The sequence below is a fragment of the Vulpes vulpes genome, chromosome 3 (genome assembly GCF_048418805.1).
Source record: "Vulpes vulpes isolate BD-2025 chromosome 3, VulVul3, whole genome shotgun sequence".
Lineage (NCBI taxonomy): Eukaryota > Metazoa > Chordata > Mammalia > Carnivora > Canidae > Vulpes > Vulpes vulpes.
The window spans coordinates 112,577,635-112,602,091 of NC_132782.1; the positions used below are offsets into that span (position 1 = coordinate 112,577,635).

Below are 24,457 nucleotides of genomic sequence, written 5' to 3' on the forward strand. Positions count from 1 at the left end.
CTCCCCTTCGGTCTCTGTCCCACAGACTCGAGGACACAGAAGTGCCAGGAGGCTCTGCTGAACTGGGTGAAAGGCAGCCTGGAGCTGGGCGGCCCCCCGTCCAGGCTGACCAGCCTCCTGCTGGTGGAGGGGCTGACGGACCTGCAGCTGAAGGAACACGACTTCACACAGGTGGAGACCACGCGTGGAGGCTGGCACCCGGTCAGGACCATTGCCCTCGACAGACTCTTCCTGCCACTGTCGCGGGTGTCTATCCCTCCCCGAATCTCCATCACCATCGGGGTCGCTGGCGTGGGCAAGACCACCCTGGTGAGGAACTTTGTCTACCTCTGGGCCCGGGGACAGGTTGGCAAGGACTTCTCCCTGGTGCTACCTTTGACTTTCCGAGATCTCAACACCCACGAGAAGCTGTCTGCAGAGAGACTCGTCCACTCCGTCTTCCCACACACCGGGGAGTCTGGCCTGGCGGCAGCAGCCCCATCCAAAATCCTCCTTATCCTGGACGGCCTGGATGAGTGTAAGATGCCTCTGGACTTCTCCAACACCGTGGCCTGCACAGATCCCAAGAAGGAGATCCAGGTGGACCATCTGATCACCAACATCATCCGGGGCAACCTCTTCCCAGAAGTGTCTGTCTGGGTCACTTCTCGCCCCAATGTGGCTGGCCAGATCCCGGGTGGCCTGGTGGACCGGATGACAGAGATCCGGGGCTTTAACGAGGACGAGATCAAGGCGTGTCTGGAGGAGATGTTCCCCGAAGACCACACCCTCTCAGGCTGGGTCCTGAGGCAGGTGCAGGCTGACAGGGCTCTGTACCTAATGTGCACGGTCCCCGCCTTCTGCCGGCTGGCCGCGTCGGCACTGGCTCACTTGAGCCGCAGCAAGCTGGGGCCCCAGGATGCAGAGCCGTGGGCCCCAAGGACCCTGTGCGAGCTCTACTCCTGCTACTTCAGGATGGCCCTCAGTGGGGACAGGCAGGAGAAGGGCAAGGCGAGCCCTCGCATCGAGCAGGTGGCCCACAGCAGCCGCAAGATGGTGGGGACCCTGGGGCGGCTGGCCTTCCATGGGCTGGTCAGGAAGAAGTACGTGTTCTATGAGCAGGACCTGAAGGCGTTCGGCGTGGATCTCACTCTGGTGCAGAGCACCCTGTGCAGCTGCTTCCTGCAGCGGGAGGAGACCCTGGCCTCGTCCACAGCCTACTGCTTCAGCCACCTGTCCCTGCAGGAGTACGTGGCAGCTGCGTACTACTACAGTGCATCCAAGAGGGCCATCTTCGACCTCTTCACCGAGGGTGGCATGTCCTGGCCCCGCCTGGGCTTCCTCACACACTTCAGGAGTGCGGCCCAGCGGGCCATGCAGGCTGAGGACGGGCGGCTGGACGTGTTCCTGAGGTTCCTCTCGGGACTCCTGTCCCCAAGGGTCAATGCCCTGCTGGCCGGCTCCCTGCTGGCCCAGGGTGAGCACCAGGGCTACCGGGCCGAGGTGGCGGAGCTCCTGCAGGGCTGCCTACGCCCCAACGTGGCCATCTGTGCCCGGGCAGTCAACATCCTACACTGCCTGCACGAGCTGCAGTGCACAGAGTTGGCCCGCAGCGTGGAGGAGGCCATGGAGAGCGGGGGCCTGGCAGGGCTGACCAGCCCCCAGCACCGCGCAGCCCTGGCCTATCTCCTGCAGGTGTCTGATGCCTGTGCCCAGGAGGCCAACCTGTCCCTGTGCCTCAGCAGGGGCGTTCTACAGAGCCTGCTGCCCCAGCTACTCTACTGCCGGAGCCTCAGGTGGGCACTGAGGTCGGGATGTACAAGGTGTGGGGGTGGAGGAGCGGGCAGGCCCAGGAAGCTTCCTCACCACCACCACACCCCCCTGTATCAGAATCCTAGGGCCAGCTGCCTGGAGATGGACCACAGCACAGATGGCTTAAGGCAACATACACTCACAGCTGTTGGCCAGAGTCCCAAACCAAGGTGTTAGCAGGGTCAAGCTCCCTCGGAAACCTGTAGGGGAGCATCCTCCCTGCCTCTCTAGTTTGTGCTGTTTGCTGGCATCCTCAGCTTGTCCACACCTCACTCTAATCTTTGTGGTCACATGGATTCCTTCTCCATGTCCCTGTCTTCAGGCAGTGTTTGTTCCCTCTGATAAGAACACCAGGCCTATGGGATTATAGGCCCGCCCTGCTCAGAAAGACCTCATTGTAACTAATGACATCTGCAATGACTCTATTTCCAAATAAGGTCGCATTCTTGAGTCACTGACCAGGTGGGGGGGTGGGGGTGGGGGTCAGAACACCAACATATCTTTTTTGAGGAATACAGTTCAACCTCTGACACCCTGTGAACCATTCCAGTCCTGACAGAGGCCACACTGACTCCCTCCACCCCCAGCCCAGCATCCACCCAGGGCTCTGGACCTTAGGAAGGCTGTAAGACCAGGGCCATTTCAGACCTGGGAGCAGGTGCCATGTCCTCAAGAGGAGGAGAACTAGCAACCCATGTTCCCCAGACTTACATGGCGTGCGGGGCTGCTGGGAAGACACCCCCTGAATAGGAATCCTGGAACTTACAACACTGAGCCTCCCAGTCCACCCTCACAGGAAAACTCTGAGCATGGTGGGGGTGCTGGCACGGACCCCTGAGCTGCATGACGGAGGCTGCAGCATGATGGAAATGTTGGCCTGGGTGCCTCTGTGGTCCTGACGCCAGCCCTGCACCAGCACCTCACCCCACTTGCCCACGGGCCCTATTACCTGCTCATCATCGCTCTTCCTCCTGCAGGCTGGACAACAACCAGTTTCAGGACCCTGTGATGGAGCTGCTGGGCAGTGTGCTGAGTGGGAAGGACTGTCGCATTCAGAGGATCAGGTAACGCTGACTCAGGAGACCCCATCCAGGGTGCCCGCTCTCTCACAGGGTCTGGGGCTGCTTTCCCATCCTCCTCTCTGCTCAACTGGCCAGGAGTGCTTTCAAGGAGAGGTGCCTTTGAAGGCTGTGGCTCAGGATGCATGCTGCCTATTTCTGCCCATTCCAGAAAGTTCAGAGGCTCAGGTACCTCAACTGTGAGAGGAGGGAAAGGATAGGGTGAGGGTCAGATGCTATCACGGACATGGAGGCATTTCTCTGAATACTGTGTGCTCCAATGTGGTGCCAGGCCCAGTCTTCTCTGCGCACCTCTCAAAGTTTGCCCTCAAAACAGTATCATAGGCATAGGATTGCTTCTTTTTTTTAAAATTTATTTATTTATTTATTTATTTATTTATTTATTTATTTATGATAGGCACACAGTGAGAGAGAGAGAGAGGCAGAGTCACAGGCAGAGGGAGAAGCAGGCTCCATGCACCGGGAGCCCGACGTGGGATTCGATCCCGGGTCTCCAGATCGTGCCCTGGGCCAAAGGCAGGCGCTAAACCGCTGCACCACCCAGGGATCCCAGGATTGCTTCTTTAATGTTAACATTTTTAATTTAAAAAATGAATTTAAACTTTTAAATGAGTACAAAAATACAATTTAAACATTGCATCTTTAATGTTATAATTAGATGAAAGTCTATATGCTGATGGCAGAAGAGATTTTTGTGCTTAGGAAACACAACGTGATAACGTTTCTGAGTCTAATACCCGGTTTGGAGCCGAACTGATGTGACCTGGAGGTGGCTAGAACTAGGGAGATGAGTTGGAGCATAGGATCTAGGGAGGAATTCTTCATCCTCACGTAAGCCTCCCTCCGGGTTCTGAAATAATCTTTGCCTGAGAAAACAAAAACAAACATGGAATGAGTCAGGCACAACTAGTAGTCATCGAGGACAGCGGTGAGAGCCGTGGGCCCTGTGTGGCCCTGGACAGTTACCTGTGTGCCGAAAGAGGGTTAAAATGGGGTTAAAACAGGGTCTGTGGGTCCAGGGGTTTCCGACGACCCTTCCTCAGGTTCAATGATTCTCTAGAAGGACTCACAAAACTCAGAAAAGCCATTGTACTGCAGCTGTGGTTCATTATATCAAAAGGATCAGATGGAAATACGCAAAGAAAGAAGATGCGTGGGGTGGTCCCCGGGAGAGCAGGCAAGCTCCCAGTTGTCTTCCCAGGGCAGTCTTATAGACGGTGCCTCCCTCTCCCAGTGACCCTGTGTGACAGCACACACGAAGCTCTCCCACCAGGGAGGCTCCCCAGGCTTGTGTGCAGTTGTGATCGGAGGTTGGGCATGGAGATATACCTGACTGCCCCTAGGGAAGCCCTTCCAGAGGTCAAGCTGCTACTGGGGGGGCGCCTAAGGCTCCCAGGTAAGCAGAGATCAACTTTCAGGAACTGGGGCAAGATTAATAACCCTCTCCTGCACACTAACTACCTCTTTGGGTTGTCAAGCAGCTTCAGCAGGTCAGTGCAAGGGAAGTGTGAGGACAGGCCAGACACAGAGGAAGGACTGTACAAGGAAGGGCCAGCCATTATGAGCAGCATTATCTCTGTCTCGTTAGCTGGAGATATGAATGCAACCCCTTTGGAGAAAACACAGTAACGACAACTTCTCATTATTTTTTCCTTCATGGGAAGTCTTCAGCAAAATAGTCAACTTCCAGTGTTTTGCATGAAGGAGTCTGGAGAGTGCTCAGGAAATTTTTGGAATAGAAGTCAAAAATTTCTTCTATGGCCACATGCTCTTCTTCACCTCCCTATAGTTGGTCTTTGGGGCCACATCCCCATTTGAAATGTCCAAGGCACCCTTCAGGATACACATATGGCTCGTGAAGTATTACTCATAAAACATTATAAAAGTCTTGGGTAGGGCAGCCTGGTTGGCTCAGTGGTTCAGTGCTGCCTTCGGCCCAGGGCATGATCCTGGAGACCCAGGTTCAAGTCCCACATTGGGGTCCCTGCATGGAGCTTGCTTCTTCTTCTACCTGTGTCTCTGCCTCCCTCTCTCTCTGTGTTTCTCATGAATAAATAAATAAATAGAATCTTAAAAAAAAAAAATGTCCTGGGTAGGGGCGCCTGGGTGGCTCAGTGGTTGAGCATCTGCCTTCAGCTCAGGTTGTGATCCTGGGGTCGAGTCCCACATCGGGCTCCCCACAGGGCGCCTTCTTCTCCCTCCGCATGTGTCTCTGCCTTTGTGTGTGTGTCTCATGAATAAATAAAATGTTTTAAAAAATTGGCTGAGGTGGGAGTATTTACACCATGGAAATTGGCCTATGCTACACATCAGTGTTTTTGTATTTTGTTTTTTGCAGCACACTGCTGCGTGGGATCTATGTGGGCAACTTCTGTAACTGCCTATGCTCCCTGCTGCACTGTGTAGAAGCTGCTGTGCCAGATTCTTGCCCAACTCTGCCCTGGGACTCTTTGCCAGTGTGAGGGTCTGTCCCCTTTCTTTGGCCTTACCTTACCTGGCTCAGAGGCTTTCCTGCGCTGGTCACTCTCACTCCAGGGACCACCTCATCTCCACCTGCATCCAGGCTTTCATGATGCTAGTGAAACTGAGAGGTTTGGATCACAAGCCTGGTGTTGAGGAAGAGGCCATGAGACTTACGGACCTAAAATAACCACTCCTCTCTCCTTGTGCAGCTTGGCTGAGAACCAGATCAGTAATAAAGGTGCCAAAGCTCTGGCCAGAGCCCTCCTGGTCAACAGAAGTCTGACTGCTCTGGAGTAAGTAGGGCACCAAAGGCCAACCTTCCACCCTTGGGTCAGGGACAGTTTGCGAGCCATCTCGTGAAGTCCCATAGACCACACTCTCTCCTGGGTGGGTTGGAAAGACAGTCAAGTGAGCAAAATCCTGGCTCCTCAGCTGTTAGGACCAGCTCAGGGAGGCATCAGAATTTCATCCCTGAAGATAGTATTCTTCTCTCACCCCTCCACACCTGGTCCAAGCCAAGTCCATCAGATCCTGCTTTCTCCTCTCCACCAAATGGGCCATACTGGGAAAGTCCTTACTTGTTCACCTAAATTAGGATTTCTCTGCAAAACATGAAATCCTAAAGCCCAATATGTTATTTTCAAGGAACATAGATTTAAAGGTCAAGTAACTTCTGTTTTTGTTTTTCTGTCCCTGGGAATTGGATTAAAAACAAAACAAAAACCAGTTATTTCTCTTCCTTCCACCAGCCTCCGCAGCAACTCCATTGGACCTCAAGGGGCCAAGGCTCTGGCAGATGCTCTGAAGATTAACCGCACTCTGGCCTTTCTGAGGTATGTACCATCTGCTCCCTGTCCCGACGTAACCAGTAGAGGACCCAGAAAACCCCCTCCTAGGTGCCAACCATGGAATGGGAGATGATTCAAAATGGCAGGCATGCTACACTGGCTCCCACCTGGGTGGATACCACATGATCTTGTAACCTACACAAGTTTCAGGTTTCAGCTCTTCCACAGTCATTGTTCTTGTGTTTACAGCCTAATCAGGGGGTGGAAAAGAAGGAAGGTGGGGTGGTACAGAAGTGGAAAAGTAAAATAATCCATAAGGAAAACCTCTTGTCCTCCATTGAGTGGGAAATCCCCAAGACCATGGTGTCAGAATATCCCCCTGAGGTGTTTCCCAGGACATTGAAGGGCCCATCTTCCAGAATATTCCTATGGTTTGCTGTGGTTTGCTATCTTCCTCTTAGGGGCCTGTGGTTGTATCCGTCCTTAGTTGAGTGTGTACTGTCATTTGTTTTTTTCATTTATTTATTTTTATTGGGGTAAAATTCACCATTTTAAAGTATACATTGCAATGGCACTTAGCACATTCACAGTTGTTCATTCATCACCTCTATCAGGTTCCAAAATATTTCCATCACCCTGACAGCAGATCCTGTATCCATTAGCAATCACTCCCCATTCTCCTGTTCCTCCCAGCCCCTGGCAGCCAGCAGGGTCGGTGCTCTCTGTCTCTAGGTTTACCTACTCTGCAGATTTCACACACGCACACGTGCGCATGCGCGCACACACACAAACACAAACACAGAATCCTACAACACAACCCTCTGTATCTGGCTTCTCTCACTGAGCATTGTGTTTTCAAGGTTCATCCACATGGTAGCTGGTGCTTCATCCCGATCTATGACTGAGTCATACTCCACTGGACAGACCACAGTTCATCCGCTCATCAGTTGAGGGACATTTGGGTTATTTCCACCTTTTGGCTCTTGTGAATAATGCTTCTGCACACATTCACATACAAGCATTTGAATACTTAATTCTTTTGAGTAGACGCCTACCAGTAGAATTTACTGTGTCATACGGTAACTCTGACCTTTTGAGAACTGCCAGACTGCTTTCCACAGTCTGCCCCACTTTACATTCCCACCAGCAGTGGGTGAGGGTTCCAATTTTTCTACATCCTTGTCAACACATGGATGCTGTGGCTTTTGGCTGTAATTCCGACCACTGATAAATTAGTTGTTATCCCGATATCATGGGCACCTTGTTTCTAGTCAAGAGACAAATGCTTAGAGACCCAGAGGGAATCCTAAGGCCAGATCAGCAAGACCGGGCTGCTCTGGGAAGACCGGGCTGTCCCCAGATCCTGTGTGGTGGGCAGTAAGGACAGATAGCAGTCAGCTGCTCCGCCACCCCCTGCCTCTTCCCTTGGGCCTCGCTAACACTGCAGCAAGGGTGAAGGCCACCACCAGAGGGCACCCTCATGTGCACCATCTGTGACACACATCTTCGCGCCTCCTCCACAGCCTCCAGAGCAACGAGATCAGGGATAATGGTGCCAGGTCCATGGCTGAGGCGTTGGCTACCAACCGGACCCTCTCTGTGCTGCAGTAAGTGGACATGCTGACCAGAAGAGAGACCCTCTCTTCTCCTCTCCTCTCCTCCTCCAAGAGCCTCTCTGTCTGATTTCTGCAAGGAAGGATGACTGGGGAGATATCCTGAGGCTTTCTGACCCCTCTGGTTGGCCCCTGGAAATCTTGATGTCCACCACTTTTCCACAGAACAGGTGCTGGAAAAAAAAAAAAAAAAAGAACAGGTGTTGGGAAATGACCAAAACTAAAGCCTCTTGCCAATGCAGAAAATCCTCTCCACAAATGTAGTAAAGAATGAAACAGTTTAATTATTTGAATAATCAACTAGAGAGCAGTGCACGTCATTGGCAATCCACCAACGAGTTGGCAAAGACAAGGAAATCTCACCCTTTTCTACAGCCAAGCAGACACAACCTGTGATATGTGTATTCTTGAGATAATCTGTGCTCCAGAGGACTGGACAGCACCATTTGTTGCACATAGCTTTTCCTAAATTTGCCTGGTAGCTGGGGTAGCCATCTGTTTACTGCCTTTATCCAAAGGAAAAACCAAACTTCTCCTATCTTTATGACAAGCAGGCATTTACAAAGTGGAGTCGTGCTGTCTTTCTTGATGTGTACATTTGAGAGAGATGGCTCCAAGACTCCTACAGGCTGTCAATCTGGCAAGAGGTTTATTTAGCTTTTAAAAAGACTTACTCCTCAAAGGGACAGCTTTACCATAGCAAATTTTCTCAAAGAAACGCTCTAAGGGAAACGCTGTCAGGGAAAGTTCCCCTTTGGAACCTAACGAAATTCCCTTCTGTTTACATCCTATTTCACCTCACACAACACAGGTCGGGCCTTGTCTGTCCTCCTAGGATGAGCCTGGGGCTTGTGGGAACATTTCCGTCCTCCAGATTTGGTATAAAGGGAAGTAGCTGTTGCAAGAGGGCCTAAACGGAGCGTTGGCCTTCGGAGGACTGCAGGGCTGGGAGGCAGGCCACTGGCTGGTCAAGAGGTAGATGGTTGGGTGTTGAGAGGGTTGCCTGAGTGAGGAGTCGGCGGGACTCACATGCAGGAGTAGCCACTCGAGAGCTTGCTAGATATTGTGCGTTCTCTGGTCACTGCTTTCCAGCTTCTGACAAGGGAGGGCCCAGCTGTCCTTGCTTCTGACACCCCCCATGGAATGGTGTCAGTCTGCTGGCATCACTTCAGCATCAAGCCACAGACCTTTCCTAGAGACCTCTCTGCTGATGCTGTGATAGATGGAGGGGGCATTCGAGCACTCTGAGCACTCCCCTCGAACCGGACCACCCCTGCAGTGGGAATGGCTATGGCTGGCTTTGCTGAAAGACCCTTCTCTCCCACAGCCTACAGAAGAATACCATCGGGCCTGTGGGAGCCCAGCTGATAGCGGAGACCCTGAAACAGAACAGGAGTCTGAAGGAGCTCATGTGAGAAATGCAGAAGGGCCGAATATGTATCCTCACTGACTGCACAATGCCCAGCCCATCACAAATATTTGTGAGCATGAGGATGAATGGATGGATGGATGGATGGATGGACAGATGGACAGATGTGTGGGTGCAAGATAGCTGACTTTGGACTCCAGCTTCCCAGGATTGGGCCTGTCTCAGACTTAAACTTACTGCCTTCCCAGCACTGCCTGGCCATCTTCACATAAAGTATCACAAAACCTCCCACTAGAGAGTTGGCCCTGCCCCTGCTAGGGAGTCAAGTACTTTGCTACCTTGACGTATACAGGCCATAAGGAGTCACTTGCAGAGGCTACGTGTGAGCCACAGACCCAAGCTGAAACAAGCTGTGCACTGGGCACCCTTACCACCACAGAGCAAGCACAGCCCTGCACCCTGGTCCCTGGGCCCCACCCTGCCAGGCTGCTCCCGAAAACCGACTCACCCTGGTCCCATCTCTTGCAGATTTTCCAGTAACAGCATCGGTGACGGAGGTGCTGAGGCCCTGGCTAAGGCCCTGAGAGTGAACCAGGGCCTGGAGAGTCTGGAGTGAGTCTGCCTGACTGCCCTCCAGGAGTGGCCGTGGGCAGAGGGTGACTCCCCTGGTTTCCCCACCTAGAAGCAGGCGGGTCCCGGAGGAGGGTTGTCAGGACCACTACTTCGCCAGAACCCAACCTCAGCAGCCCGGGTCATACTGTGACCTGTCCCACGCCCACCCCACCGTCCCATCCCGCCCCACCGGCTCCATTTCCCTAGACAGTGGCGGTTGGTGTTGACTGTGGAGTTTTCAGAGTGACAAACACCGAGTGCCCTTGAAAAGCTGGTACAGGTGACTAAAAAGGATGTCAGCCGTGGCGGCCTTGGTGGGGGCTGGGGGAGTGCAATGCTGCCCCCACACCGGGAAGACGCAGCGGCGCTGCTCTCTGGGGCTGCAGACACAACACACACTCCTACCCTGGGTATTTGGAGCCACTCACATAAGGCAGAGGCTAAGCTGTGGGGCTGATGTACTAGACCCACCTGCGCGGACCTAGGGCGTCTGGAACACGGGGGCAGGGACAGGAAAGAGGGATGAGGAGAAGGGCAGCGTGGGGTGACACCTACGGCTAGAGTCCCCCAGCTCTGCTGCACCTGACACCGGAGCAGCAGCTCCCTGCGGGTCGGGATGGCCATGCCAAGCACGTCCCGTCATCTTGTTCTGTTTGCAGCCTGCAGAGCAATTCCATCAGCGACGCGGGAGTGGCAGCCCTGACGGGGGCCCTCTGTGCCAACCAGGCCCTCACCAGCCTCAAGTAAGTCCTGGCTTCCCTCTCCAGTCAGTGTCCCTTTGGCCAAGGGGACTTTGGGACTTGGAAGGAAAGCCCACACCTCCCACTGCGGGCCTGTTCTGTATGATCTGTGGTTGGGCTTTTCTGGAACCTGGCATCCTGCACACTTCCTGCTCTCTCAGGGAGGGCGGGGCGGGGGCACAGGGGCACCTGGGGCCTCAGCTGGCCAGTTCTGCTGCTCCCTTCCAGCAAACCAGCCCCTGAGGCAGCTGAGCCTGGCCCCAGGCCCCTCACCTCTGACGGCCTGTCACCTGAGCCCCTTCCTCCTGCTGGGTCCCCTGTGGGTGGACCTACAGGTGAGACACCTGGAGAGCTAGCAGTGGGAGCCTGGCTTGCTGGAGGCTCTTCTACCTCAGCCCTGATGGCTCAGGAGGCCCAGGTCCTGCCTGAGGTTCCTTTGTCTCCAAAGGCCGGAGTGCCGGGGCCTGTCTCCCCCCTCTCCCCCCGCCCCCAGCCCTCACACATCCAGTCAGGGGCTTCTCTCTCCCCAGTCTTCGAGAAAACTCTATCAGCCCGGAGGGAGCCCAGGAGCTGGCACAAGCTCTCCGCAGCAACAGCACCCTAAAGAACTTGGAGTACGTGAGTTGGGTGCAGGCTGCGCCTCCCTCGCCTACCTGGTGCCCTGGGGAGTGGAGGGCAGAGGGCGGCTCTACAGGCTGGGAAGGACCTGCTTGGGGAGGGCTGCCCGGAGGCCTGGCCGCTGGTGGTGACCCCACCACCCCCACGTGCTCAGTTACCTGCTGCCCCCTCCCCCAGCCACCTCCCCAGGGCGACGTGGGAGGGCCCAGGTCAGGGGCAGCGCAGTACGGGGACCAGGAGTGGGCTCCCAGGGGGTGATCTGTCCTGGGACCTCACTAAGCTGAATCCAGGTCCCCTCTCTGTGCGGCTGTCGGGGTTCAGTACAACAGCCTCAGGCACGAGCTTGGCACACGCAGGCTCCCCCAACGTGAGCTGGGAGGTCCTTGGGGAGGAGGGGACCTGGATTCCTGGCTGAGCAAGCATGGGGCCTCTGTGGCCAGCTAGCTCCTGCTTACTCGCCGTGTTCCCCACCTCCCAGCCTGACAGCCAACCTCCTCCACGACCAGGGCGCCCAGGCCATCGCGGTGGCAATGAGAGAAAACCAGGCCCTCACGTCACTTCAGTGAGTCTGCGGCAGCCCCAGCCCATCCCGTCCCGTCCCCTCTGTGGGGCTGTAGGACCATCGTACCAGCTCCCCAGGAGAACGAGGCCAGCTTTGGGACCCCCCAGTAGGCTGCGCACTACGTCCTGCTCTGCCTCCTGGGGCGATTGCACAGAGGCCTATAGGGAGGTGGGCACCTATGCCATACCTCCGAGTGTCACAAGCTTCACGCAGGGGCCCTCTGGGGTTTCTATTGGAGCCTGTTCCTGTGTTCACCCTTAAGCAGAGTGCTCATTCACCCTCTTCAACCAAACCTGAGGTGGGCTCCAGGAGTTCAGCCTATCAGTGGCGAGGACCTCATCCCACAAGGACCCCTGCCCTGCCTATAGATTCTCCTGGGAGAGTCCCCTCTTTCCGGAACCTCCAGAATATGCAGGGCTCCGCCCTGGGCTCACGTGTGTTTGTTTCTGTCCAGTCTGCAGTGGAACTTCATCCAGGCTGGTGCTGCCAAGGCCCTGGGACAAGCACTACAGCTCAACAGAAGCCTGACCAGCCTCGAGTAAGTGGGGCCTCGGCAGGGGCTGTAGGAGGGTCAGGGGAGCAAGGACTCCTGAAACCTTGGTGTCCACCAGGCACATGGCCTCCTCTGCCCTAAGGCCAGCAGGCATTTTTCTGCTTTAATAGCTTTCCTGAAGCATAATCCAGGCACCACAATCTACCCGTATAAAGTACAAAACTGACTGGTTTCTAGTACATCCACCGAGCTGTGCAACCATCACCACGATCAATTTGACAGCATTTCCATCACCCCAGGAAGATACCCCAGACTCATTAGCAGTCACTCCCCACTGCCCCCAACCCCAGCTGTGGCCAGCACACATGTGCTCTGTCTCTATGGAGTCACCCACGCTGGACGTCTTACATACATGGACTCATACTGTCTGCAGCCTTTGCAACCAACATCTTTCATTTAGTGTCATGTCTTTAAGGGTCACCCAGGTGGTGGCATGAATCAGAGCTTCATTCCTTTCTATGGATGAATCCTAGTCCAGTGTGTGCATAGACCACACTGTCCACTGATGGACACTGGGTTGTTCCCACTGTCTGGCTCTCATGACACTGCTGTGAGCCTTCGCGAGCCTTCATTTCTCGTGGCTACACACCATGAGTGGAACCGCTGGGTCGAGGGCTAACTCTGTGTTTAACCCTTTGAGCCTCACTGGCTTCTGACCAGGGTGTCTCACCTCTGGCTGGTTCTTGTGTTTGACATCCTGGTGCTCCCTACGGTTCTGTCCTAGGCCATCTTCTCTTGAATGACCTCTTTTCCAGAAGCTCTCCGCTCCCAGGCTCCTTGCCTTCAAAAAGCTCTGGTGCCCCCACGTCTATCCCCCAGAGGTCTCTCCTGAGCTCCAGACCTGTGTCACCACTGCCCACTCAGCATCTCCCCTAGGGCGCCTCACAGGAACTTCAAACTGCCCAAACCACCTGCCCATGAGCCTGCTTCTCTGGCCCCACCTCGTGAACAGGACCAGCCAGTCGTGTGAGCTAGAAACACCACCTCTGCTTTCTTCCCACCTGTGGCTGTCCTCCCTACGTTCCACAATTTCCCTTTGCCCCCACAGCCACCAGCAGGCCAGCAGCATCACTCACCTGCGTCACTGCAGGGGCACCTCTACATCCAGTCCATCCTCTCACACAGCTGGCCAAAGAGCTTTCCCAAACATAAATCTGTCCCCGTCCTAGGTGAAATGCTTAAATGCTGCCCAGTGCCTGCAGAGTGAAGGCCAACCCTTAACATGGCTTCCAAAGAACGCCCCAATCTGCTTCCTGTGTACCTCCTCAGCCTCATTCCACGAGGTGGCGACTCGACTCAGTTTCTTTGGGTTTCGTGCGGATGTGCCAAGCCCCCTCCCCCATCTCTCATCCTTCAGGTTTCAATTTAGACCTAGTTCTTCTGGCAGCTTCTGTGAGCAGTTGGCACATGGCCTCTGGGGCCTGCTCATTCAATCACAACTCCTCACCTGAGACAGACCTCGGCCTGTACGGCTCTGTGGACACAACACACACTCAAATGTCTGTCAGAATTCTTAACGCAAACTGTTCCCCTGAACACACGGGTGCCTACCCTAACTAAACTCTTAACCACTGACTGCTCTCGGACCTAGCACTTTACTCATGTGGAAGGGAAGGGAGGGGAAAAAAAAAAAAGATGTAAAACACTGACCGGCAAGAACGGCCCGGTGGAGGGCTGTGACTTACTTCTCTGGCCAGCACATCCTTAGTCCCTTTTCCATTGTCCCTCTGTTTGCGTTTGAATTAAATCTAGAAGGGCCCAGCTCAGCAAGTCCTACTGGACTGCCAACCCCATGCCCCGTGAGCCCAGGGCCATGCTCTGTGTTCAGTTTACAGGAGAACGCCATCGGGGACGAGGGTGCGTCTGCAGTGGCCAGTGCGCTCAAGACCAACGCGACCCTCACCGCTCTCTAGTAAGTGCTAACGTGCACGCTGCCAGGGAGCCAGCCCTGCACCCGGCTCTCACACCCCCTGTCAGTTTTGCTTTCCAGCCAAGGAAGGTGTGTTTCGTTTTCCGAGTGTTAGCAAGTGGGACCTCGAGCATCTGGAAAGCAGGAAGTAGGGGCTCAGAGAGTGTTCTCCCTCAAACTCTCCAGGAGCCCCCATGTCCCTCCTGGACTCGCAGTGGCAGCTCCCGTCCTAGGCGGCGCAGGGCGGGTGCAGGCTGCAGGGGCCCTGCCTGCCCGCGCTGACTGCACCTCTCCCACAGCTTGCAGGCGGCCTCCATCGGGGCCCGGGGCGCCCAGGCACTAGGGGACGCCCTGGCCATGAACGGAACCTTGGAGATTCTTGAGTAAGTGTCCCCGTCTCTGGCTCTGGTCTGTTCCCAAAGAAACCACACTGTTGTCAGAATGAAGATATGGAAGAAAAGAACTGTCAATTTACGTGGAAACTCACAGATCATTCAAACACCGTCCTTCAGGTCAAGCAGGCCGCAGCTTCCCCATTCCCACACCATACTTCCTCCCTGCGAGCCCCTACTGTCGGGCCTCCTCACCCTAGGTACCCGCTCTCGCCTTGCCAGGCGGCGCACATCCTGAGGTTCCCGTGTAGGGGTCCCTGGCTGTGGAGCTCGCTCTATGAGAGGATCCAAGGTCCTGGGGGTAGGGGTTACCCTGGATGCGGCTCTCAGGCACGTGCCAGTCATTTCTGCTCCTGATGCTGAGCACGCGGGGACCACTGGCTGCAATGCTGCCTCTTGTCTCAGCCCCGCTCTCCGTCCTTGGGGATGGAGGAGGGTGAGGGCTCCCACAAACCACCCAGGTTGGCCAGCTTCACCCCTCCACCCGTGTCCTGCTCCCCAGAGCCAATCTCCGTTCCGTGCTTGGAGCGAGGAAGGAACCACCTCACCTCCATGGTGGCTGAGTCCATGCTTCCTCTACCCAGTAGCCCCGGCTCGTCTGAAGAGGTATGGTTTTCATCCCACAGGGGTCACTGTGCCTTAGGGTTCCTATCTCTCCTGACAGCTTACGAGGAAACGCCATTGGGGTGGCTGGAGCCAAAGCCTTGGCAAATGCCCTGAAGGTGAACTCAAGTCTCCAAAGACTCAAGTGAGTGGCTGTAGAGACCCACCTGTGCCCAGAGCTGCAGACTTCACTGCTGGAACCTCCCCCTTGAGATGAGAGGCTCTTGGGGTCCTCTGTAGCTGCTTCCTTCCAAATAGCGAAAGCTCTGACTACTAGAGTCCCTCTTGCAGATGGATGCATTCATTCTGTCTAGCTTACGTCAGAGCTAAGTCACTTAATGCCTGCATTTTTGGTCTTACGTCTTCCATGGCACTTAGACGAGACCACCTGGCTACTTGTAGACACTGGCCTCAGGGGTAAATGCCCCCTTGCTGTTGCTAGGACACTGATGGACAAATCAGCCCCAGAACTGTCTTTCTTCCGCTGCCCCCCAAGATAATGTGGCGTAGCTTTCTGGGGCGTGTTCTTCTGTCCTGAGTGGCTCACGGTGGTGTCTCCATCTTTTCTCTGCCTAGTCTTCAAGAAAATTCCTTGGGGATGGATGGGGCGATATGTGTCGCCACTGCACTGTCTGGAAACCATGGCCTCCAGCACATCAAGTGAGTGGGGCTCGGCGGCACCTGCCCTTTCCTGCCATTCTTGCTCCCTTGGAGCGGCGCCCAGGTCAGGCTCTGCCTTCTGCCCGATTCTCAGTGGGCTCCTGGGTCTTCCAGCAGTTCTGCAGTGAAACTCAGTATAAAGGGGAGTCATTCTGGCCCTGTCCATGGGGGGGACCCTGGAAGCATGAAGGTGTTGGCTGGAGCTCTGCATTTCGTGCTCTTTACTAACGAGAACCTGCAGGTCCCTGGGCCTCGAGCCCATCTCTCAAGCCCTGTCCTAATGTTTCTCTTCTAGTCTCCAGGGAAATCACATTGGGGAATCTGGTGCCAGGATGATCTCAGAGGCTATCAAGACAAATGCTCCTTCGTGCACTGTTGAGATGTGAGCAAAACAAGTTCCTGGTGGACCTGGCAGGACAACAGGCAGACCAACAGCTGGAAGCTTTTGAATGGAAAGACAATTTTCCAGGGTTCCTTCCTGTGGTCTGGGAATGATGTTGACCCACACAATAGCTGGTCTCCTGCAAGGAGGCAGGAAAGGTGCTGCCAAAGAGGTCACGAGCAACTCTCTCAGTCCCAGGTCAGTCCAAGTAGGGGTGAGATGGATTCTCTGCTCTGGTGCAGAGAAGGGATGTCCCCACCAAGGACACAAGCTTTAAAGCTCAGCAGGTAAGAAGCTGGTACAAGTTTATTTATACACTGAGGTCTTCATGTGCCTCTTTTATTATTATTTCCCTTCTCCACTTGTTAAAATCACTCCTCCCCACTCTGAAAGGAGCTTCCATCTTCAAGCCTATATAGGGTATCAACTTGGCATCGGTGACAGAGGGACCGCTCTTTTCTCAAGAAGACTAAAACATTTTAGGTCTATGATCATTAGAAACACATGGAAAAATTGATAATTTTTGAAGAGAAATAAAGGATTACAGGATTAATTACAGGATTCTGGAGACAAAGACAAAAAGAGGTTCTCCAAGGTTCTTGCCACCTTTATCCATTATGAAATCTCTCAATGGCATGGATTATGTCTGGCATACATTATGGGGGATCTGGCATGCTGGTTATCAACGGCACATTAAATGCTGATGCCTTAATGTTATCCTATACTGGGCTTCCAAAACCATGACTGTGCCTGCAGCTTCTCCGTGAAGGCCAGCAAGCTGAGCTTCCATGTGGTCCAAGTTGCCTCACGTGTGTGTCTGGGATGAAGGGAAAAAGACCCCAATGGACACCACAGTTCTCATCAACTAAATAACCAAGGAAAATACTTATAAAGATTATAAAGTCACTACCATTTTAAAGTTTGAACAGGAAGCACACTTATTCCAAATGTGCCTTCAAAAATGAGGATTCAGGCAAAAATCCTCAATGGATGCTAAAGCCATGGATAAAAGCCTATTGAGGAAGAAGATAACCACCAAGTCTCAAAATATCACCCCACGAGTGACAGTTACAAAAGATGGACAATTTTACAAATATTTTCTTAACAAAGTTATTAAACCTAACATCACCGATAATGGGACAACTGGGCATGCTGTGCCCCTGATGTGATGCACTGAAGACACATCATGCCAAAAATACTGATTTGAATCTTATCAGGAAGGAACAATCAGACAAAATCCAAACAGAGAGGCATTCTGGAAAATAACAGCAACAACAAAAACCAGCCTAACCTCTTCAAAAATGTCAATGTTATGAAAAATAAAAAAGGCTGGGGACTATTTTAAATTGTAGGAGATTAAAGAAACATAACCACCTACTGCAGGCTCTCTGATTAGATCCTCTACTGAAAAAAATAATCAGCTATAAAGAAAAGTACTTGGAAATGGGGGACATCCAAACGCAGGTCTTGTGTCATATTTATTTGGATTGCTGTGTTTTGGAAGATTTTTTTTTTGCGGGGTATAGAACCTAAAGGCTGGTATTTGGCCCTTAGTACTTTCAGGATGTTGCCATACTGCCGTCTGATTTGCACAGTGTCTGATTCAGTTGAGAACAAGACAGAACAAGAGTCACGGTTGCCAAATACTAGAGAAAGCCGTGTCTTGCTGGAATCCAGCATCAGCGAAACCTCAAGGGCCAAGGCAGTGGAGAAAAATCATGCTCCCCAGGGCCCTGTAGAGCAAGCCTCGTCCCTTCCTTCTCCTAAGTCTCCCTGGCAGCCCACTGACCAGCCCATGCTCTTGCCCACTGGCAAAGCAGAGAGGTTTACAAGGAATAGCTCTACCATCGCAGGGAGGGCCGAAAGGTGATCTGGAGCTGAGGCGACACACCAGTAGCCAGCCCGGTGGGACTCTTCTTTTTGTTTTTCATTCTGAACCATTTCTATTGCTGTGTCTGCAGGGCCGGTATCTTCTCTTCTGTGGGCCTCAATCCCATCTCGCACAGTCTTTGTCTCATTTCTTCCATCTCTATAAGCTTTGAGATTTATGCCTTATCACCTCTTAAGATGTTCATGCCTCCCTCCATCATCTCAGTAAAAAACTATCTGAATGTCCTTTTTTAAAAAAACTAATTCTATCATCTGTTATTTCTGAGTCACTTCTGGGTCTGTTTATTTTTCTCATTATGGTAATTTTTAACTGGACACCAGACATTGGGAATTTTATCTTGTTGGGTATGGACTATTTTTATATTCCTTAAAATTCTTGAGCTTTATTCTGGGACACATTACTTAGAAACAGCTGGATACTTTCAATGCTTGCTGTTTTAAGTTTTGTTAGCCAAGAACAGCCATCCTTATCTTAGGGCTACTGTGGCCTAACTTCTGAGGCATTGTCTCAGTATTCTGGGTACTTACTCCACCTGATGCCCAAGTCAAAAAACTCTTTTGGGTCCTTATCTACACCAGATGCTGTAGAAATCCAGGTGTAAAAGATCATGACATCAACCAAAGCCATCTTACTTTTACCAGCCCAGCTGGTTATCTGGTGCGTATATTTTCAATAGGCAATATGGATTTAAACAGAATGACTCCTAATGACGCCTTTACTTCATCAATTAATTACACACATTCTCTCTCTTATAGATTCAACCGCTCTCATTCCACATGCTAGTTCCCTCCAGCTAAAAAGTCATCTGAAAAAATAAAAAAATAAAAAAATAAAATAAAAAGTCATCTGAACACTCATCAACACTCACTGTGTTCACTTCAAATTCTAACCTCTCTTCACATTCACTGGCTATCTGACTGCTCTTGGCTAAGGTCATCGGAGATTTCCTAACTGACAATTTCAGTGCCCTCTGTCTCAAGCTTATTTACAAGGATTCAGCACTTACTCATCTTTCCCTTCTTTGGAGATTCTCCTCTGCCTTGGCTTCCATAACATAACTGTCTAGTCCTCCACCTTCTCGTTACCCCTCTTCAATACTCTTTGGAAAATAAAAAAAAAATTTTTTCCTAATCATTAAAGTAAAATACAGTCACTTTAGAAAATACTTTCCCAGTCTCTTTTTCTGGCTCCTTGTGGCCTTTGCCCATGAGACACAGGCATTTCTCAGGCTCCCAACCTTGGCTCTCTTTCCATCCCATGTGTTCTCCCCCAAGGAATCTCACAGGAAAATAATCCTCAAACCTGTCTCCAGCCCTTACCCTTTTCCTGTCTATATATTTATCTTTTGAGAATTTCATTTCATCAAAATAACATTCATAGTAATACACATAGTTTAAAAAGCCAAAAATTATTAGGTGTATATTGGAAAACAGCAGTCTCCTGTCTTGTCCCTCCCCTTCCCAAATACCCCTACTCCCCAAACTAAATGTCTGACGTGTACTATTTCTTGTTTTGTCATCTTAGAGATTATCTCTTGGCTTCTAAGTGGGAAAGGACCCTTGGATGTACATCAGCTAACATCCCTACTTTTTGTTTCTCCATCCTCTCAACAGACAGCATGATTTTTGTTCAAACCATTAGTCTCCATCTTATGCCTTTATTAATATTGATCACTCCTGAGCCACTCTCCTGTTCTTTTTAGAATAGTGCATCTTTTAAAAACTTAGTTTTCTATGTCACTATTGCTTAATCCTTTCCAGACTGCCCAGCAGAGGGGTAGAGGTCTACGGTCAAACACTGTGTCTCAGACACACAGGTTTCCCATCAGGTACATGTTTCTGTTATGAGCTCCCTTCCTGACTTCGGTGTCCTCCTGTTCCAGTCACATTCTCATCACAAGGGCTTCTGCTCTGGGCACGTTTAATTCCTTTCCAATTCTGCCAGTCACGGATTCTAGCACCTGAGTCTCCTGGGCCCATCTGACAGCTGGGATACGGATGCAGTGGGTCCTCCCAGACGACGGACACTGATATTATAGTTTACAACGCTAGCGAAAGAGCACTTGCAGGTCTTCTTCTGTCCCAGCTAAAAGGGAAACAGTTCCTCACACTGCCCATTGGAAGTCCCTGGACTTTGTTCTCACGGCTGCCACCAATAAAAATTAAGGACTTGAAAAATTCCTCTACATTTTCTGTCAATATATACGTTGTAAAGCATTTTAAGAGGTCCTTTAATTATATAGTTAAAAACAACAGCGACTGTCAAAAATGATCTAATACTGGTTTTTCACTGACCTAATCACACAGTCTTATCTGGGGCTCTGAGGCTTGGCCAAAGCCAGTGGCAAGAGGTCATACGGCACTTGGCACACTCAACTGCTGGGTCTGTTACAGTGACAGACATACATTCATAACTACGATCAGGTTCCTGAAGCTCCTTGGTTGAAAGAAGCTGCTCTAGGAAGGAGGTGCCATTCCACAATGACTGCCCCAAGTCAGTTAACCAAAGCATCGAGGGATGAAGGATGATGGAGAAAGAGGTGAAACAATAAATGGCCCATCGCACAGGCACCTGTGTATGTGTGTAGGGGTGGCCTGCTGCGTGGGCCACATTCTCATGTTAATGCTCATTAGTAGAAAATTATCACACGAGGAAAAGAAAAATACATTGTTTTGTTTTGATTTGGTTTTGTTTTTCAAAATATAAGGCAGGTCAGACTCAGGGAAACCAAAACTAGAACATCCAAGAAGACACAGTGACTTGCACCTCAGAAGCCACAGCATCTGAGGGGGTTGGCATGGCTCCCGACACTCCCATTCCCTTTTTAGCTCATTTCAATGATGACACATCTCAATTGCTGGTGAATTAACTTAATGCTGAATGTTTAAAAAAGAGGGTAATCTATGTAGAAGTTAGGAAAAGACAGAGAAAAAAGCAAAGATGATAGAAATAATTGTCACATTGTCTCCTAACAATTTATATGCTACCATTGTAACGTGTAAACTTCTCCTAAGTATTTATGTTATAGGTGCAAATAAACAATATAATTACACTTTGAAGTAAAACTTATTTAATAACATAAAAACATGGAATTAAACACATTTATTACGAGTTAAATAACTTCAGAAATCTTCTGACTTCTATAACTGAAAAATAAATGAAAACTGCTCCGTGTTTTCCATATCAGAAAAACAAAACAACTGCACCTGTCACTTCTCATTTCACATCAGGGAAATTATTCTAATTCAACCTATTATTCTCTTCAACCTAATGCAATCCTGGTTCATTTTTTTAGAGTCAGAAACACAAGTGTGTACCAACACTTCAGTAATTTGCTTTCCTAAGGAGGAATGTCACCCTTTTGAAAGAAAATGAGTATTTATATTCTGCAGCATCTCTCTGTTGCCTGATTTTTAATCATAGTGAGTTTTCACCTAACTTAGCTAACTTTCATTTAGAACGTTTTAGTAAAATACAGTTAAAGCTTGGTATTGTGAACGTATAGAAGAAAATAAGACCACGGAATGAAAGCTAGAATTAAAAGCCAGTGTACAGTAAATGTTCGAAATCCTACAGGTGAGGAGGAGTCAAATGCTCCCCCACAATTTCTAAACGGGCCCTAGTGCCCAGCCCATGTCCCTCACCCCGACTCTTAGAGGAAAACACATCCCAACAATAATCAAGACCTGATGGTGCTCTTAGTTCTCCTCAGGTCTGTGCCCCACACTTGTGCATCTCTAAGAACATACACATTTCCCAAGTTTCAGGAGATAAATAAGGCAAAAAACAAAAACAAAAAACCCACATCCTCTTTGGGGTTTGCTTTAGTTCTTGGTGAAGCTCTGTGGATTAGCACAGAGGAGGCTAGAGAAGAATTAGCTGTTGCTTCATTAACAAGTCCAGCTGGTTTAGTGAACAAGATAGGTTTCCTTCCTAACCTTCCAATTCCCGTTTACCTATAGATCTGAGGGATTTAATCAATCTGGTCCCTTGGGCAAGAAGGTCAGAAGTCATTGTCGCTTTCATCCAGGGGCTCAGGCTTCCGGACCCTTTGACTGGGCTTAGCTGGTGAGAGAGCAATGCTCTCATCTTCCAAATCATCGTCTTCTTCATCACCCTCCATGTCAATCTCACTGTCCTCGGAGTCCTCCTGTAGGAAGACCACAAAGACAACTGAGGACCTGCCTCATACCCACAGCTTGTAAGCTGAGACCCTTGTTCACCAGCAGCTCAGTAACTAGCAACGTCCTCATGTGAAGGGAGAGCTGGGCGGAGCAGCAGTCAGGCTGTGGGGGCATGAGAAGGGGACCCATGGCTGACACTGCCAGCGGAAATATCATAAATGGATCAGCTAACCAGTGACCTTCGGACACCAGTGTGCAGCCATGCTTGGTGCTATGGGGCTGGCTTTCCCAGGGAAAACACCACTGGATCTGCACCAAAGCTCACCTGCCACTGCTCTGCCCCTCGGGGCCCAGACATCCACCAGGGGACAGCAAAGAGGAGGGTTGGGTGTTTTTGTTTGTTTTTTGCATTGTATCAGATAGGGGATGGAAAGCCACACAGGAAATGGGCATAAGGAGCAAAGTAAAAGGAACAGCCTCTCCATCACCTAGATCTAGGGAGACCAACTCGGCTAGGTTTTAAAGTGCAAGTTCTGTGTCTCAAGTAAACCAAGATGGCTAGCCATTCTAGCTAGATCATTCCTACCAGCTTATATACATGCTGCAATTTCCTTCTTAAAAATACAAAACCAGGGCAGCCCAGTTGACTCAGTGGTTCAGCACCACCTTCGGTCACAGCATGATCCTAGAGACCCGGGATTGAGTCCCACATTGGGCTCCCTGCATGGGGCCTGCTTCTCCCTCTGCCTGTGTCTCTGCCTCTCTCTTTGTCTCTCATGAATAGATACATAAAATCTTTAAACAAACAAACAAACAAACAAACAAACAAACAAACAAACAAAACCCCCAAAATTAATCCCACCTTCCTCCCCAGCTGCTCTGCCCTGGTCTTCTACCTTCTAACAGTGAAACTCCCTGAAGGAGTTTTGATCCCACTCTCCTGCCAGTTGCCCTCTCACTGCCTCCTCAACACACTCGGCAGGGTGAAGGCCAGCTCTCATAGTGATGCAAACATTCAGTGGATTCAAACCCAATGGGTGAGTCCCATGTGCCTTGTGACCCCCAAGCTGCATCCAGCACAGGCTGCTCCTTCCTTGAAAGCCACTCTGCCCCAGTGCACCCTTCTCTCCTGGTGCCCACCCCACCTCACCCCAACATCTTCAAAGTCTTGCCCCCACATGCTCCATCTCCTTGACCCTGCAACACAGCTCAGTTCGGAGCCTTGAGCCTCCTCTCTTCTTTCTACTCTGTCCCTCACACAATCACACGTTGTGTCAGTGTGGCCTGAGGACCACCTAAATACCATTGTATTTAGGTGGGCTTCAACTCCAGCGCAGACCTGACCAAATTAAACTCCAAATTCAACTCCAGCGCAGACCTGACCCTTGCATTCCAGACTTAAACTCCAACTGGCTACTTAACCCTAGCATGTGGATGGCCAGCAGGCAACGCATGTGTAGAGAGCCAAACCAAAGTCCTGCTCTGCTCTTCAAGCCCTCCTCAGGCCTGCCCCATGTCAGGGAAATGCAAACTCTCTGTATGCTATTAGCCCACCACAACCCAAGTGACGCATCCCTCGTTTCTCTCCAAATACCCTAAGTCCAATTAACAAAACTTCATGGTTCTGACCTTGGAAACACCCAGAATCTGACCACTTAACACCTGTGCTGCCACTACCTCAGGCTGAGCCGCCAGCACCTCCAGACTACGGCAAACACCTGACTGGGGTCTCTCGAACACCCGTTAGCTCTGGGCACTGCTGGGCTCACGATTTCTGGGCCCTCCCAGGGCACTCACAGAGAACCCCAGGTCCTCATCACGTCCTGCAAAGTTCTGCACAGCCCCTGCTGCCTTTTGCTGCTCCTACCCTCAGCCCACTCCGTCCCAGTCATGCCACCATCTCTAGGCCTCCAATGCAGGAACTCCATTCCCTGTGCCTCAGATGCCCCTCCCTGCACCATGTCCCTCCTCCCATTCAGGCCTCTGCCTGTCACCTGATCTGAGAGACATTCCCTGAGGGTTCAAAATATATCAATCACCCCCTTCAACCATGTCACTCTGTTCCCTGAACAGCTTTTTCTTCTTGCCACTATGACCCAATGTATCTGCTTAATTACGCATTACCCATAATCTGTGACCACACCTCACGTAACAGGTACTCCGGAAGTATCTTCAAGGAGATGCGTGAGCCGCTGACGGACAAGCCGTGTGCCTGGGGAGAGCGTGGAGGCAGCTCCCAGAAACAAACAAGCAACACGAGGCACAGGGAGATGGAAGCTGCGGCTCAGGCATTTGCTCTAAGAGAAAG

At 51.3% G+C, this 24,457-nt stretch overlaps 2 protein-coding genes across 18 annotated transcripts in view; one reads left to right on the forward strand and one right to left on the reverse strand.

Moving 5' to 3' along the window:
- The window catches only part of NLRC3 (NLR family CARD domain containing 3), a 35,728-nt gene extending 18,131 nt beyond the window's left edge, over positions 1 to 17,597 (forward strand). Inside the window, exons 5-20 of one of the 2 annotated variants that reach the window (XM_072751377.1) lie at positions 26 to 1,775; positions 2,769 to 2,855; positions 5,543 to 5,626; positions 6,083 to 6,166; positions 7,645 to 7,728; positions 9,062 to 9,145; positions 9,632 to 9,715; positions 10,375 to 10,458; positions 10,986 to 11,069; positions 11,552 to 11,635; positions 12,090 to 12,173; positions 14,017 to 14,100; positions 14,397 to 14,480; positions 15,154 to 15,237; positions 15,669 to 15,752; positions 16,048 to 17,597. In XM_072751377.1, coding sequence (XP_072607478.1) covers positions 26 to 1,775; positions 2,769 to 2,855; positions 5,543 to 5,626; positions 6,083 to 6,166; positions 7,645 to 7,728; positions 9,062 to 9,145; positions 9,632 to 9,715; positions 10,375 to 10,458; positions 10,986 to 11,069; positions 11,552 to 11,635; positions 12,090 to 12,173; positions 14,017 to 14,100; positions 14,397 to 14,480; positions 15,154 to 15,237; positions 15,669 to 15,752; positions 16,048 to 16,138 — 3,020 coding nt within the window. In that variant the 3' untranslated portion in view covers positions 16,139 to 17,597. The remainder of the gene's footprint in view (positions 1 to 25; positions 1,776 to 2,768; positions 2,856 to 5,542; positions 5,627 to 6,082; positions 6,167 to 7,644; positions 7,729 to 9,061; positions 9,146 to 9,631; positions 9,716 to 10,374; positions 10,459 to 10,985; positions 11,070 to 11,551; positions 11,636 to 12,089; positions 12,174 to 14,016; positions 14,101 to 14,396; positions 14,481 to 15,153; positions 15,238 to 15,668; positions 15,753 to 16,047) is intronic. The other variant, XM_072751378.1, reaches the window with a different exon arrangement.
- CLUAP1 (clusterin associated protein 1) overlaps positions 6,626 to 24,457 on the reverse strand; it is a 57,875-nt gene continuing 40,043 nt past the window's right edge. For 13 of the 16 annotated variants that reach the window (XM_026002997.2, XM_072751413.1, XM_072751411.1 and 10 more), the window contains one exon: positions 21,079 to 22,175. In XM_026002997.2, the coding sequence (XP_025858782.1) occupies positions 22,029 to 22,175 (147 nt within the window). In that variant the 3' untranslated portion in view covers positions 21,079 to 22,028. Of the gene's footprint in view, positions 7,908 to 21,078; positions 22,176 to 24,457 lie in introns of those variants that run through there. The other 3 variants (XM_072751416.1, XM_072751414.1, XM_072751415.1) reach the window with 1 other exon arrangement.